The sequence below is a fragment of the Megalops cyprinoides genome, chromosome 10 (assembly GCF_013368585.1).
Source record: "Megalops cyprinoides isolate fMegCyp1 chromosome 10, fMegCyp1.pri, whole genome shotgun sequence".
Lineage (NCBI taxonomy): Eukaryota > Metazoa > Chordata > Actinopteri > Elopiformes > Megalopidae > Megalops > Megalops cyprinoides.
Window position 1 is genome coordinate 28,853,300 of NC_050592.1, and position 16,711 is coordinate 28,870,010.

General features: G+C 39.8%; 1 protein-coding gene across 1 annotated transcript; it reads left to right on the forward strand.

The window, feature by feature from the left end:
• Nucleotides 1-3,131: 3,131 nt before the first annotated feature.
• gdf6a (growth differentiation factor 6a) lies at nt 3,132-9,992 on the forward strand. The gene is made up of 2 exons (XM_036539760.1): nt 3,132-3,559; nt 9,103-9,992. The coding sequence occupies exons 1-2, from the start codon at nt 3,211-3,213 to the stop codon at nt 9,990-9,992; spliced, it is 1,239 nt and encodes a 412-aa protein (XP_036395653.1). The 5' UTR covers nt 3,132-3,210.
• Nucleotides 9,993-16,711: the final 6,719 nt, after the last annotated feature.

Below are 16,711 nucleotides of genomic sequence, written 5' to 3' on the forward strand. Positions count from 1 at the left end.
AACATAAAGAGAGGAACATTTAACAAAGACATCTGTATGTGTCTAGGGAGTATTGCCTGAATTTAGCTTGTTATGAAACGTGGTGTCCTTTCTTCAGGACATGTCCTTTTGTGTTGCCTTGGTGACTGAGAGAGGAAAGACAATTCGATTACCTCCGCCCCCTGCTGGTAGGAAAATGTATTTGATGGACCCAGGTGAAAGAAACTTTAGCCGTGTTCCACCCATATGATTTAGGTTCAGCTGAATTTACTTTAGAGGAATCACAACAACAGAATCACATGTACATATTTTTTAAAAATTAATGTAATAACACTAATTTCATCATACTCAGATGCATGTGGATACATTCAAAAGCAACTTCAGTCGGGTGATCATCCATCGTAATATAAGGCTAATGACCCGACTAGTAGGCTACAAGCTTTACGTTTTATACACGGGCTGATCGATGTAATTATTGATCACGTTGGCGACTTTTAGACTGAAGCTTCGAGAGAATCTAATTGAAATGTGCTGTCTAGAACTTAGAGTATCCTAATGCAAGTGTGGATTGTTCCGATTCTTACAACTACACGTTTCCTTTATTTCAGAACTCCTAAACTAATGAAATATTCCGTCCAAATGAAAAGCAATGCACATCGGTGCTAGATCCCCCACCCACTCCGGCTGCTGACTGTCAAGATGTCAAAAAAAGCTTTTTTTTGTTTGTCCTGTTTTCTGTCCACAGCCGTAGGAGAGGGACAAAACTGCCGAGAACCGACACTTCAGTCCGCCACTTTGTGCATTGATCACATGTAATAGGCCTATATCTTGTATTTTAAGAGTTAACATGAAGTGAATGAACATTAACTGTGTAATTGACGGTAGAGGCAAGCTCAATTTGCTATCCTATGTCGCAAATAAAGCTTAGTGGGAGGATTAAAATTCAACAGAACACCGTAAATAGAAGTCGGCAAGTGATGGTTAACTGAATGACAAAAGGAAAAAGGACAAGTCTGGCTTAGTAAGCTAAATAACTCATGACAAACCCCCTGAAAATTTGCTACCGCACTCTGTTCTACAGCTCAATTAGGCCTACACACACACACACACACTGATGTATTCCTTTTCCTTTATCTTGTGTGCCGGTTTGACAGACATCATTTTCGATGTCATGAAAAAAACCGACAGAAGTCGTTTCTTACATTGAACCGTCGTCCTGTTTTGCCCAATGGATATAGCCATTCAACTCGAGAAAATTTAATTAAAAACTTAATTAACAACAACAAAACTAACTAAACCTCTCTGTATAATTCCATTGTGGACTGATCCCACAGGATACCCTAAGTGTATAAACGCAAGGATACCGTGGCACTTGTGAGGAACTGTCGAAGGCTGCCCACCGTTGTTTCCTGTTGCAAATAATGTTTAATCTTATCACCCAGCAAGACCTTGTCACTGTGATACCCTGCAAACACTACAATTGGTTAATCAATGACCCCTGTATCCTGTGTTTTCCCGTCGTATTTTCACTTTAAGACTTTAGGTATTTAGATTTCCACGGGGCAGTATAATTTGATTTCCTATATTATGTTTTGGCATCATTTTTAGATTAGCCACACTATGACAGAATGGAAACATTTCCGAAATATATTAACCACCTACAGCCATACCTACTAATGTATTCTGAAAAATAAAGATGTATTAAAATAAAGATGTATTTAAAAATGCTAATGAAAATCTAATGTTCATACTGACGTGTGGATTACCTTTACTAGTCATGTAACAATTTGTGCATTCTTGGTTATGTAGTCTAGTCAACGCGTTAGAACCAAAATGTTACACGTCCTAAATCTGGCGCACTCTCTTGTCGTTCGTGGAAAGGCCGCTGGAGGGCAGTAGACGCCATTAAAATGAAACGGTTATTGGTTACATAGCACAATTTCGAAGATATTCCTCATTTCTTGTGTGCATCCACGCTATTAAGTAAAATAGTTTTAGTTCCTTTCAGTAGACATAATATCTAGTATTACCTTCCTCGTTTTCATAGTAGTGTTTTAGAAAGTGCCATCCGCAAATCCTTATTAGAGACAAACCCCATTTTATACGTTAAATATGTAGATTAAATTATATAGATTATGTATTAATTTATATCCTAGATTAAATTATATCTAGCTACTGTAATGCTGTAAGGTGGCATAGCCTATACAGATTTGTTGGTGTAATATAACTTTGTCAGGCAGACTGACAATGACAATGTAGAAAATAACGAACACGTGAATTTTTTTTTTTTTCTGTGACCGTTTAGGCACTGCGGATGGTAAGCATTGTCTGTACCTCTATAAAACAGAAAAAAGGTCACAAGAAGCTGACCTTGAAGTGGACAAGCTCCACAGAATAAAGCTGTTTGAAATAGCAAACAAGTGACTGCAGCTCGCGGTATATCCAGACAATTCAACTTAAACTCATGTAGATCTACTTGAGCGGCTTTGAGTCCATAGCTGTTTAAAGTGATGGGGAGTCCTCATATTCTGAGGCGCTACCAGATTGAATTTGATGTTGAGTTAGCATTTATGTTTAGATACATGGCATGGGTACGCTATTGTGCTGCATTCTACGAACTGTGTGCCTGTCTGTAGAAGACATTTTTATATTAACTGCATCGTATAAACAACTTCAAATAGGTCCTGTAAAAGGACATGGCGGTATCGTCAATAGTAGCTCTTGTCTCAGCTAGCAATAAACGTCAATAATTAATAATGCGCTTATCAATTCATCCATCCATTCATTCAGAAATCCTCCGCTTAGAAATACCTCTAAATGGCTAACCTTGTGTTTATTTTACACATTCCTGAGAATCTTTCTGTGGAATAGTAAACAATACTAATAGTGGATAAGTCTTTGTGGCAAGGTCTTTGGGAGCATGTCATCCTTTGGTAGTGCTTACGGCGCAAGCGAGGAAACATTGCCCGCCTCATCAGCCGGAGGTGTTCGTCCGCTGCTTTAAAAACTGGATAGAAAGAGTGGAGAAAAAAGTTCTCCAATAAATACAGGAGCGTTTGTGAGTGGGCGTGTCTCTCGGTGGATGCAGCAGGCGCCGCTCTACGGAGTAGTGGAGAGCGCACTTTTCTAGTGGACGGAAAGTCTAGCTCTGACCGCTGTCTTTCTTCAAGCGATCAAACCGGCTTCACCGTGGAGAGTGCCTCAAATTAATATTTTTTGGACACCATTACCATGGATGCCTGTCGGGCTACAGCCTTCTACTTCCTATTCATCTTTCTTTGGGATTTACCGTGTTTTCAGTCAGCTGCTATTTTCCCCCCCTCTGTCTCAAGGAGGAACAAGGGAACCAGGATCCTACATGATGGACAGAAGTCCCCCAAATTCCTCAAAGAAATCTTCGCATCCTCCGCGAGCCAAAGCCATCACCACGATGAGTTTAAAGACGCCATTGTACCCCATGATTACATGCTATCGATATACAGGACGTACTCTGCTGCTGAAAAACTGGGACTAAACGCAAGTTTGTTCCGCTCGTCAAAGTCTGCGAACACCATAACAAGTTTTGTAGACCGAGGAAAAGGTTGGTCAAACTAAGATGATTATTTCCCCACCGTGAACATCTTGTTGTTGCAATTAGTGTTGAATTTACTCCGAATTTGCGTTTACCGGGCATTAATAGCAGAACACCTACACCACAACATCACATCTACATGATCATTTCTTACCAGCTTCGATTTTTGAAGAACTTTGCAAAGGTCGAGTAACTTGAAAGGTCGAGTAACTTTTGGTTTTCGCCGCAAACGTGTTGTGCCACGAGCTTTAACTAGTTGACAGATTAAACTATTCGTAAATAAAAGCTCATAAAAACCGGATAACGTAGCCATATACTTGTTCAAAAATACCGTGGTTTAGTGATAGCCACCCATTTCAGTATTTGATTATTAATTGATTAATTATTTAGAAGTCTGCTATGTTTCTCGGTCTTGTTGACATGCACTAGGACTTAAACTGTCCTTATGACCGATACATATAGTTTTATCATCACATACGATTCGTTTGAACACTTGGGACATTTTTAAAAATGGTCACCGGTCTACACATCGGTGTACTGTATAAAGTTGTATTAGACTTGCACTGACCTCCAAGTAGGATGGCAGCAAAACGCTAATAAACACTCATTTAAACTCGTTCTAAATAAAGGCAGTTAATTATTTTCCCTCTCCTCGCGTGCAAGAAATCGAACCTGCTCGCATCAACCTGACAATCGCATTTAGTCAAGGTGCGACCGGCTTTTTTAATGCGATAGTAGGGCTTGCTGCCTGTTGAAATACAGGGAAGTCTGTCTCCTCAAGATGTATTTCAGCCTTGTAAAGTTGTATGCTGTATGTGTAATTTGTTTACCGGTTTATTTAAATAGTGCGTGAAAGGTTTTTATTTTTTTTTTAAATTGTGGAATCTACACAATATATATACGAAGTGCTGGAAAGAGAACTTGAAGGCGATATAATGTAATGTAGGCCTAAATGTAACGTATAAAATAATATTAGTTGGCTATTTTCGGAAAATTGTTGAAATGCATAAGCATTCCAATTCTTGCAGTAGCCTACAATTATATCTACAAATACAATTCGAATATGGATTTTATAATTATTTAATTAACTCATATAATACAAACTCTGTATTTTTTTTTTTTTGGGGGGGGGGGGGGGGGGGGGAGGGGGGTGCTGGGGGGTCGGTGTGGATGGTAGTGGTGGTTGAGGTTACCTAGCTGTGTAACTGAATGATTTGACAGAATAAAGCGCGCTAACAAAGAAAGATAAACACAAACAAGCTAAACACACAGGCAAGAAGGAGGGCATGTAAGCTGAGTTTATCTTGGGTAGGAAAATAAAAGCTATCAGTTAACTTCACTGGCGTTCCTTCCCCTCGGTAAATAAAGACTTCGGCTTTAAGGGGTGAATTCTGAACGGGTTTGATTAAAAAAAAGCCTCACTTTCTCCACTGATTTTGATTTGATGTGTCACTGGCTGTGACCTTCTGCTGGACCTTCTGAGGGTTGCTTAGCATCGAACCGCTGATTGGAGTATTTGAACTCAGTGATCTAATTGAGTGTTCATGTCATAACATATCAAACACTGTCTATTCTCCCATAATGAACTAGCTCAGCCAATGGCACATCACCAAAATAAAAATTAAAGAGAACTTCCGTTCCTATGAAGTGGTTACTATTTTACTGCCCACCTCCCTGCGCGACCGCCACTTTAATTGCGGAAAATTATTTTTCTTCCGTTCTCTATGCTCAATAGCCTTTTCTGTCAAGGTTTATCCAAGCTCATGTGTTGAAGGTTTACTTCTGTCCAGAATATGTCTTTCATCAGTTTTTCAGTTTAAATCAGAAGTCGAACAGGCAGCTCAAATCTGTTCATTTTCACATATGCTGTGTTAAAAAAAGATTTCGCGAATTTGCATTTCGGTATTGAGGGAGGACAATATTACGCTTACTTAGATAAGTATACAAGCCAGGGTTCGTTGAAGGTGATGGCTTTTGTTTAAACTTCATGCACTTTAAACAGACCCATTCATGTTATAGATTTTATCAAGAAGAGTTTCCATCCAACACATCTTTTTGGAAAAATAAACAGTTTTACTCAAAGTAAAGCAGGAAATCCTTGATGTAAAATAGATCAGAACTTCATAGATTTGGGTTCGTTACGGTCGCAAGATCAGACAAGAACTAGCTGAATGTATGAAAATTACTTTTGGCACTTGAAGTAACTCATTAAAACGCAGATGGTGCTCGCTGGCCTCGGGAACCGCAGTACTACTCTCTCTCACCCTCCCTCCCGCTCTCTTTCGCTCTCCCTCTCTCCCTCTCTCTCTGTCTCTCTCTCTCTCTCTTTCTCTCTCTCTCTCTCTCTCACACACACACACACACACACACTCACGAATAGAAAACATGTTTACGCACAAAATATTTTCTCCAAAAGTAAAAAACTAAACAAAAAACAAAAACATAACCGTTAACCCGTATTGGACCACGAGACAACTGTAGTCAATTATATGTCTACTTTTGGTAATGATCAAAGTCAAAACATGCGTTCTATGGAAACATAGAACATCCTCATTTGGAAACACAAAATACAGCAGTACATGTGCAAGCAACAAATAATAGGCCAAACACATTCTTCGACGCATAATTACATTAATTGTGCGAATAAATTACTTTTTATGACTTTGTTTAGAGGATTACCGAGAAGCGACATCTGATGTTTTATACAGTCTAACTAGGATGATTTAAATCAAAACTACTGTATTGCACAATACACAATATGTGGAATTAATTCGCCATAATCAGTACGGGCACTTTTGAACTGGGAATGTTATCGTTGGCAGAAGGGAAATGAAATACAAGCAGGGAAGTATTCTAATGGGTAAGGAGGGAATTCACAACTGTTAATTATTTGGTGACCTTGTATTCGATTTGTTTGAGCTCTTATAAAAACCTCTAATGCAGACCAGACGCGCAAAGCGACTGAAACAAACACAAGGTTTCAATCTACTTTTATTATTTAACTCTGTTGGGTTCACGTACAGAGGGGAAAAATAATTCGGTAGCTAGCTTACAAACAAACACTTTGCAAACTGTAACAATGTTATAATTTCAAGGCAAATTAACCAAAGAAAAAGCAAGAGGCCAAGTAATCGTTGTTAAAAGTATTTTTCTCCTGTGAGGTTACGTATGTTCTTTTTTTCCAAATCAAGTTTCATATATAAGACAAAAAGCAAATCAGGATGCCTTAAATTAATTTACTTTAGAACTGTGGAACTAAAAGATTAACAAAAACCATTGCGTAATTTATATTTGTGTGCAGCTTTACTTGTTTTAGGATTAATTTCAATAACCTCAGATCCAATTGCTTACAAAACACGTGAGTTGGGGAAAAAGAAACTTCCGGAATTTCTTAAAGATGGACTTTTGCAATATATTTCAGTCAGTTTAATTTGCTTTGCCCAGGTTCATAAAATTTTAGTCAAGTTGATCATTTGGTAAAAACGATTTGTTTTATAACAAGGAGCCCACTTTGCGTATCTTGCGTATATACAAAAACATTTTGATACAACGAAAATGCAAAGTGGCATCTAAATGCCGTCATGAAAATGTAACATTAATATGATAAATTGTTCACTGGCAACACATGTATTGTAAATATAGATTCCATACATACATATTTGTTTGTACACATATAATTTGCAAAACGCAAAGAATTGTTTTACTTGCCCAGGACTAAGTCAGTGTAGGCCTGTTGTATAAAGAATGAAAGGCTACATTAATTGAGTGGATTAGTTTAGTACTGTTTGGCGTCCTATCGCCGGGGCCCTTGCGCCTCTATTTTACAGTTGTGTAAATGTTTTTGGATAAATTGTTCTATTCAGGCAATAACTGGGCTAATTGTGGGAGGGGTAAAACGTCGGACTATAACGTAAAATAGTACTTGATTGGCATCTGCTCGTTTACATGGTCGCTTAAGTTTGTTGATGTAATCTAAATAGCCGATAGGGAAATTAAAGGGAAATGAGGAGTTGGTGAAATGCCGACAGAGCAGACCGAAGAGGCCTTGCATTTTTGAAGAATTAAAGTAATGTATCTGTTGGTTTGTTTATCCGTGTACTTCTGCACTTCAAATCATTGCATTATTGCCATCATTACCTAGAAACTATTTGCAAAAAATGTCAGTGTAAATCTTGTCAATAACTATGAAACACACATTTTGTAGCAAAGAAAGACTTTGTGCCGATTTATTTTTGCGCTAATGTTTCACATGTTACCTGTGTTACAGAAAGACCTCTTCACATGTCACTGAGGCGTGCTGGGAATCTATTAGTCTACGTTGTGTTAAGTTCTTAATAACCCTGTGTATATTTGTGTCCTTGTGAACAAGACTTTTACAAATTTAAAACGCACAATATGAAATCGGAATCTCCTCTGCTCAAGTTATAATTCGTTGCGCGTTGTTTGGCAGGACTTCTCTTTCTTTTGAAGAAATGCACCTCACTTGTGGTATTCCAAAGCCTTTTAGAGTATAACTTTTGGAGTGATTTTTTGTTTGTTTGTTTTAATTGTGATTTACTATGTACAGTATAGTTTTCATGAGCTAAAACACTCTTCTCTAGTTAAATGTTCCAACAAATGGAAACTCGAAATGAAACCCGATGCCCTATACTAAATATCAATATTGTCTGCCGAGCTCAATGTCAATACTGCTCAGTTAATAAACATTGCAATATTTATTAGTGTATTAAGTTTCAAAATATTCTAAAGGTTAGATGAAAGTGGGTAATGCATTTTGACAGCTTGCAAACGATTAAGTCCTACTAGTTAAATTACCTGTTCATAGTAATTTGTCCATCAGGTAGCATGCAGTAGGGCCCCTAAGATAACGGACACATTCAAATTGCACCTGTTGTTATTTTAGAATAATGTTGCTATGTGTTTGCCTCAACAATTTGTTTAATAAGTTCATGATACAATTATATTCGTTTTGATTAGCAAATGCCCGTATCCAGTGAGACATATTCTGCTAGAACAAATTAATGGAAGCGTTTTGCTTAACGATACAACAACCAAGACGTAAGTGAGTCCTAATACAACATTTTTTATTACGTTAACCTGTTCATGCCCCACGGAGGTCATAATGCTGAACGTACAAATCACAGAAATCCTGATCCGCAAAAGGGAGAAAGAAAGAAAGAAAAAAAAAAACACAACACGCATAACAGCAATGAGATCTATGCAATAGTATGCATGCATAAAATGTGTGTATTGTCCCCTGCGACAGCTGACACAATTGTGCATAAAGATGGATTTTTAGATGGAATAATAATAATAATAATAATAATAATAATAATAATAAGGTAAATACGTGTATATGTGGCACCTTGTTGCAGATAGAGTAAACATGAACTTGACTTATTTTAAGTTTTGAATGGGAAGCCTACTGAAAAACGGAAAATAAGACAAACAAAATGAACTTTGCTGTCAGAACGTGACCTCCGCCCCCACTGCCTTCTGAACACTGTACACCCTAAGTGAATCTGACTGCAATTATTTCTTTTATCTTGCAGACGATCTCTTGCACTCTCCTTTGCGAAGACAAAAGTATCTGTTTGATGTCTCAACCCTTTCAGACAAAGAGGAGCTGGTGGGAGCTGAATTAAGGATATTTAGAAAAGTGCCCGGGGATTTCCAAACGTCTCAGACAGGTCTCTATGGCATTCAATTACTCTCCTGTCGATCAGAGCGGCTACTGGATTCCATATCTCTTGATCTCCAGGATTCTAGAGGACCAGGATGGGAAGTTTTGGATGTGTGGGAAATGTTTAAAAACCGCCATCATGTTGCATCAGGGAACCAGGTTTGTGTCCAACTCAGGGCTACTCTTGGTAAATCTGACACGGAAATAGACTTAAAACAGCTTGGATTTGATAGAAGCGACCGTCACCAGCAAGAGAAGGCGATTTTGGTGGTTTTCACAAGGTCAAAGAAGAGGGAGAACCTCTTCAATGAGATGAAAGAAAAGATAAAGTCTCGTGGCTCGCGGAAAACTGAAGACGAAGGCGGCCTTCAGTTCAAAGCCAGACGCAGGCGGAGGACTGCTTTAAGCAACCGGCACGGGAAAAGACACGGTAAAAAGTCCAAATCGAGATGCAGTAAAAAAGCTTTACATGTGAATTTTAAAGAACTTGGATGGGACGATTGGATCATTGCTCCATTGGATTACGAAGCCTATCACTGCGAGGGTGTGTGCGACTTCCCTTTGAGATCGCACCTAGAACCAACAAACCACGCAATCATTCAAACTCTGATGAACTCTATGGATCCCAATAGCACGCCACCAAGCTGCTGCGTCCCTACTAAACTGAGTCCCATCAGTATACTTTACATTGACTCCGGCAATAACGTTGTGTACAAACAATACGAGGACATGGTTGTCGAACAGTGTGGCTGCAGGTAGCGTTTTTCCCTCTAGAGACTTGGAGATATGAGTCTAAAACCGCAAAACAAAAGCTATGGGCCGGTCCGGAGAGAAGGAACAGCCGTGTCAGTTGGTGTTTGGAGCCAGGACTCTTGCGTTTTGCCACACCACGTGTGCCTCATTAATATTCAAAAGGGATGTCTAAATAGAATGCATTATTTGCAATATATGCAAACGTATTTATTCTGTCAATTTAAGCTCGTTTAACTCTCGCATAATAGCCGCAAAATTATCTAATTATGTATGTATAATTACGTGTTAAAATCATCCAAGTTCAGTCTGTCATCTGGTGAAAGCAATTTCATTTATTTATTGTCACGTGGATGCTCTCAGATGGTTAGGCAGCCTGTCTAAATATGGTACGGCCCCATATGTCACTTAAGTCCTCTCCTGTTGATAGGACACTATTTCCACTTAAAGAAATGCAGGATCTGGAACGAAGACCATCATTCTAGTCACGTTGTGCTTGTTACATCTGGACAAATGAGGATTGCGTTGAGCCATCTTCTGTTGGCCTATCGAAGAATGCAGTAACAGACACCTGTTCAAACTGTGGCCCTTTAAGCTAAGGGAGAAGCAAAGCTGCAGTGCCTTCCAAGGTCACGCTCGCGGGGACCGGTGGAAATGGGCAGATTGACAGTTGTTAGAGTCCAATAAAGTTTAGGCCACATCACGTTTCCCTTTGAATTATCGAGACATCTTTGCTGCCTTTTGAAAAGGTGAATGTAATCTACCAAACATAAAATGAGATGTGATGGAATGAGAGCGCGAGGGTGCTGTTCAGCGCCCCGCTTTCCAGGCCCTGAGCTCAACACCCAAACCACCGCTGCAAAAGACCTTCGGTAGCTGCAAGACTAAACGAGACCGGGAGAAACGTCGAAGAACAGCATGGTTTTGGAAAAAAAACAAACTCGAGTTGAAATTTTGTGTTGTGTCTGGACATCTAAAAACTATGCGAAGGCACAACGCGACACGGTGGGATCTCATAACTGTGTCATAAAGGCACGCAAAAAAACCCGAAGCCTCAACGATTTGTTGACTTGTGTACAACTTTTGCATCTTTACACACGCACTTCCATAACAAGCTGTCGATATCCGCGTCGTGAGGTGGAAAGGTTTTCCGTGAGAACTCCACTGATAGAGACTCGCTAGCGAGATGATATTTAAATGCACATTAGCTTTGAATGCACTGCTGTTCATAATTTGAGCTGTAAATATTTGTATATTTAAACTCTACAAGTGCAACAATGGAGAAATGACCAACTACGTTTCTTATAAATGTACATACCTTTATATGCACTCAAATCGTTATAATTTCTATTCTATTATTATTTTATTATTTGTGCTGTACAGTTTCATGATAATCATGTATTTCCTACGTTGATACGATTAATTTAAACTGTATTCAATATTCTGTACTGAGGGTGGAAACACAATTATTGATGTCTACCTCATAGTTATATAGGCTCTGAGTTCTGAGGTGCATTCAAGTAGAGTGTAAAGTTCTTTTTCAATTATATATTTTAATGGATAATATTCCGCACTATTACTGTACTAATAAATCGAAAAAATGCACTCCTCGTGTGCTTCTGATGGCTTAATCACCCCTCCCTCCAAGAATTATATGATGTAGTACCTGTGGAATGGAGGAGACAAGCTTTCGATTTAAGTTAACGTGTTTCTTACGTGAAGATACCCTCACAATAGCCCTTCGTGGTACGGAGTGAAGCCTACGAGTCCAATACGTCATGATTCACACAGACACATCAACATTAACATTTTACCTGTCTTTATATTTTATTATTAGATTACTGTTTATTTTTGTCAAAAAGAAATCTTGTATTGTGTCTTGCACTGGTGTCAGACGATAAAAGGCGAAGATGATTTGTCTTTTAATATACTGTTTCTGTTTCAATGACTGTATAATACTTGCAGCTGTAAAGGTCAGACTCATATCGATCAATCAGTCTATCACACTACTTATTTCATTTCAGCGATGTCAGATCTTGATGACAATATCCAAAGCTTTTACCATTAAATGTGCTGGAATTGCAGATTAGCCATTCAGTTTTATTTCCCCGCTCTTTTCGCAATATGATAGAAAATGTGTCCTTAAAATCTTTTTAGAGTGTATTACAAAAATTATTTGCGGACCTCAGTTACATTGCTGTTACTAACACGTTGTCGGTGTTGATCAAGACAATTTCTCCTCCATTTACCGTCGCTCTCAATGAATGGTGTGTGATTCCTCACTGAGCTTCGCGTCAATGTTTAATAAATTAACTTACATGATTTTTCCCCCCCTTTATTTTATGTTCCTGAACGGATGCAGGTCTTTCGCCAACACATTTACATTTTTGCTTGTACCAATAAACAATAGTTCTACATAGACATGTTCACTGCATGTATATCCTCTTCTGCTCCAAGAGTGTTATTTTCCAAAGTGTATTGTATACATTTTCGGTCCTCCAGTAAACTACTCAGAAGTGAACATACCATTATATAGCTGTCTGTAAACGTATCGGAATGTACACATATGGTAAACAGGATAATGTGGGAATAAATGGCCCGCCTTCAACATGTGTCAGTATACATGATGCACGGCACATTCTGAGCTGACTTTGCTGTTGCTGGGTGAGGTTTATTTAACACTGCAATGTCTCTCAGTTTGGTATGAAAAGCTTCGAAAATGATTGTTTCCATGTACACTATCAGGCGTAGCCTGGCAATTATAATAGTATTACGTTGAACAGTAATAGGATGTTCATATCTTTATTACAACAACACACCAATCCGTGCGTGTTACTCCAGCAGACAAGGCTAATTTCATACTCTTCAGGAGAAGTGAACATGATTGATCTGATTCATTTTAACTTATTGTCTCTTTAATAATTGGGATGCATTGCTAGGGAGAGCTTTTAATAAAAACACTAAGGTATATTGTCCTTCATTTTGAGTAATGTATGTAAGAAAACATCCAATAGTTCAGATTCTCCCACAATATTCTTCAGAATTTACAGTGACCATCAAAATGATGAGGACATGTATGAATGGAGAAAGCAATGTAAAATGCTTTAAAATCTTGTTTCATTACTTGAAGTTAAGAGGAACTGCAATGCACCCCCCCCCCCCCCCCCCCCCAAAAAAAAAAAAAAAAAACAGTCATCGTGATTATGTGTGGAATTCAATCTAAAAATAAAGCAGTTTTTGTCCTTAACTTTGAGTCACTCATTTAGACTGTCACGTTATTAATTTTCATTCATTACTCTGATAAAATTTATCTTAAATTTCAGTGTCCACTGAAGTGATAATGTTGTGGATGTAACAATGAAGTGGCCTTTAACATGTTAAAAATCATTCTTTCCTGGAAAATAAATAGAATAAACAAAGGTCTCCATTCAATCTAACTGCAATGTGTTTTATCTTGAGCCTTGATTCCTACTAATGATTCTTGAACAACTGTTTCTTTTTCAATGTTTTACACAATATTCTGAGTTCAGCAGTCAATGAAATCAACTAAAAATGTTTATCTATTATATCACTCAAAGTTAAGGACAAAACACACAAGCGGGTAGGAGAAGAGTACTAATTGTATCATTCAAAGTTAAGGAGAAACACTTTTGCAGTCAGATTAAATCTGGTGCTACGTTCATCTGGAAAGACAAAGAAAGTGAAGGGCCCTGGCAGAGGACTCCTCTATGTGTTCAGTGCGACACAGAGGACATGCCATAAGTATATGTGGTATAAAGGCAACAACTCCAGTCACATAAAATATACAATGCTTTAAATGCTTTTCTTTTTACGCTTTATATTTGTAATAGGCAACATAGTTGGGGTCGGGACCCTTGTAGGAACTTTGGTTCCTACACAACTGTTTCTCAAGGCTTACGTTGATGCCTGACTGAACATTGACTGTACATGCAATACTGGGATGACTGGTCAAGTGTCTTCCTGATGTGGTACTCATGTACATCCCCGGGCACATCTTGCACATGATCTTAAGTTTAAAAGATAATATGCATTGTTAAAATGGAGAATCGAAATGTCAAAGTCGGTCAGATTCCTCAGATCTCCCGCCCTGGCCTCCAGCAACAGGTCCTGGGTGTTGCGGCATTATGGAGACATGCTCATTCCTCTGGCCTCTAATCCATCAAGCCCAGTCAGGTCCCTCGCAAACCCCCCGCCCCCCCCCCCACCACCCCCAACCCCCACCACGTGCTGAGCTTTCATTACGGGACTACAGCCAAACCAGCTCTTCCTCTTTCTAAACCTGTTCCCCTTAATTTCAGCCCGCATTGCGGTGCGTCAATCTGCTTGGGACAAAAACCAAGGTCTGAGAGGTCCTACAGTGTGCCCTGGCACTGGTCAGTTTATCTGTGTGGACACTTAACCACACTTTCTGGTTTCTCCCTCCAGAATCCGGGTGATTTCTTTCTGCCTTTTCCACCTCTGTGTTTGTGGGGTTTTCATGGGGCTGCAGAGTCGCCCTTGGCCCTCTTTCTTTTGCTGGGTGTGGTCGGCTACAGCAGGCTCTTCCTCACCATGCTGTTATCTTACCATTGAAGATCCCCGAGGGGAGCTCTGAGAGAATGGTGTTTATTTAATCTTTATGCGTAGGACAACTTACATTCGGACTCTTATATTGGCTCTGGCAAGGGACAGAGGCTTTCTGAGGAAATTTAGGGAATGTTTTATACAAATACTTCTGACACCTCACATCTGTAAGCCACATTGCCTCTTTAAAATGCCGTTAAACCTCAGATGTAAGTACTGGTGCATGGAGTCTGTCGTACATAGGCAAGATTTCAAATGTATTTCCAAGTGCAGTGCAGGCAGCTTTCCAATATCTAATGAAAACACAACTTGGCTCTGGGGAAGACAGAAATGGTCCTTTTCATTTTTATCAGTGCCGCCCTTATCATCACCTTATCATCTCCTGTTGGAAAATAAATTCAATATTTCAATTACAGTCATTTCTCTCATGTGAGCTTTCTCAATTTGTCAGCAATTATCAAAGAATCTGTGCATGTTACATTAATAATAAAGAATGTATACCAGTTTGAAAGATCCTCTTCATAACTGCATATCTGTTCACATATGATTTACGAGTTAACTGCTGTGTCTGGAGATGCTGGTACAGTGAATGTAGAGATAACTGCTATATCTGAAAATGCTACTGTAATGGATGTAGAGATAATTGCTGTGTTAGAACATGCTGGTGTAATGAAGCAGACACTTGCACTGACTGGAGCTGCTTCCTGATATTGGGACGAGTGACAACAGGAAATGATTGTTTCATAATATGACCCTGTTTCAGTCTATCTGCAACATGTTCTACCCGTGTTGTTTTCTGATGGAATTAGTTTTAGTTCTGAACAACAAAACAACTTTAAATACCTGGTCTGTGTTACCCCATAGCATTTTTTTTCACTGCAGCTACTACTTTAAAAGAAAAAAAAAATCTGTTTTAAGTCACAGCTACTTCATGATAGGAATGTTTCCTGTCAGATTTTCTCTTCTCAGATTTTAAAACAAAGTGGAGAGCTGGATCCTGGACCCAGGTGGGCTCCCTGCCCGCTCCCTCTGATTACCTCCAGCATGACCCCCAGGCACGCCGGCGCAAGGTGTTTTCCATCTTGATTAGGAGGGGAAAGGCCCACAGCCTGGGAGAGACACTAAGCAGCCCAATGCACTCTATCTGAAAAGCAAGAGGGAGCACAAGACACAGCCTCTCCTTTTTGTGTAAACATATATATCCTCAGGTTTCGATTACAAGCGAACGCTTCAGGGCTGAAATATTTAAAATGTTGCCTCATCACACGTATGCACGCGCACACAAACGCACGCACGGATGCACACGCGCACACACACACACGCACTTTTTACTTTAGGCATATTTTTTCAGTACCAAGCCCTCGCCAATGTAGAAGATGGGGGAGAGAAGTTTGGCCGGTGGGGGCAGGGTCGGTGTGCACCTTATTGGGCCTTTGATGGTGGCGTGTGCACGGGGGCAGCAGAAGGCGGGGGGTGGGACAGAAGGACGGCGGCACACACAGATGGGCGGATGGGGTATGGAGGGGTGCAGCAGATGCCCGAACTGACCCCCAAGTAACGGGCCGCTTTGAGCCACACACCGGCAGACAAAGGCAGGGGAGGATCCCAACGTTAAATACACTTGCTGGTACCTTAAAGCCAGAGGTCAGACCTCTCTCTCTTTCTCTTTAGACTCGGAGCTTTAAACAGCACACATGCATCAGAGGAGGGAAGCCAGAGGACGCCAAAAGGCAGGGAGAGGAGAGACAGAGGAGGTCAACCAACTGAGCTGTGTGACTATTTATTTTTGTCTTTTATTTTTTCTGGTTTCCCTGTCTCTGCAATACCATCAACAAGCAACATGAGAGGGTGAGCTATAAAAAGAGGTGGTTGCCCTTGGCAGCTGCTCTGTAAAACAGACAGGATGGAGAGGCAATAGCATAACAAAAGATAGGGATGTTCTCTCTAATGGGGCATCTGCTGGCCTCTCTTTCACTGGTCCCACGGAAGCTTTCAGGCTGCTACTGGCTGCTGTCTGGCTGTCTCCGCCCTCCTATTGGCTAGGTTTGGAGACCACATTCTCTCTTTCCCGGATAATCACATTAAAGGCCCCTAGGGTTATTCCCCAGAGAAAAAAAGAGCAATACTTTACCTGACTGTTACTG

Excerpts from the sequence above, each read along its gene's own strand:
- gdf6a (XM_036539760.1), top strand. The coding sequence starts at position 3,211 with ATGGATGCCTGTCGGGCTACAGCCTTCTACTTCCTATTCATCTTTCTT. Across the intron at positions 3,560-9,102 it reads TTTTGTAGACCGAGGAAAAG|ACGATCTCTTGCACTCTCCT; the intron begins GTTGGTCAAACT and ends TTTATCTTGCAG.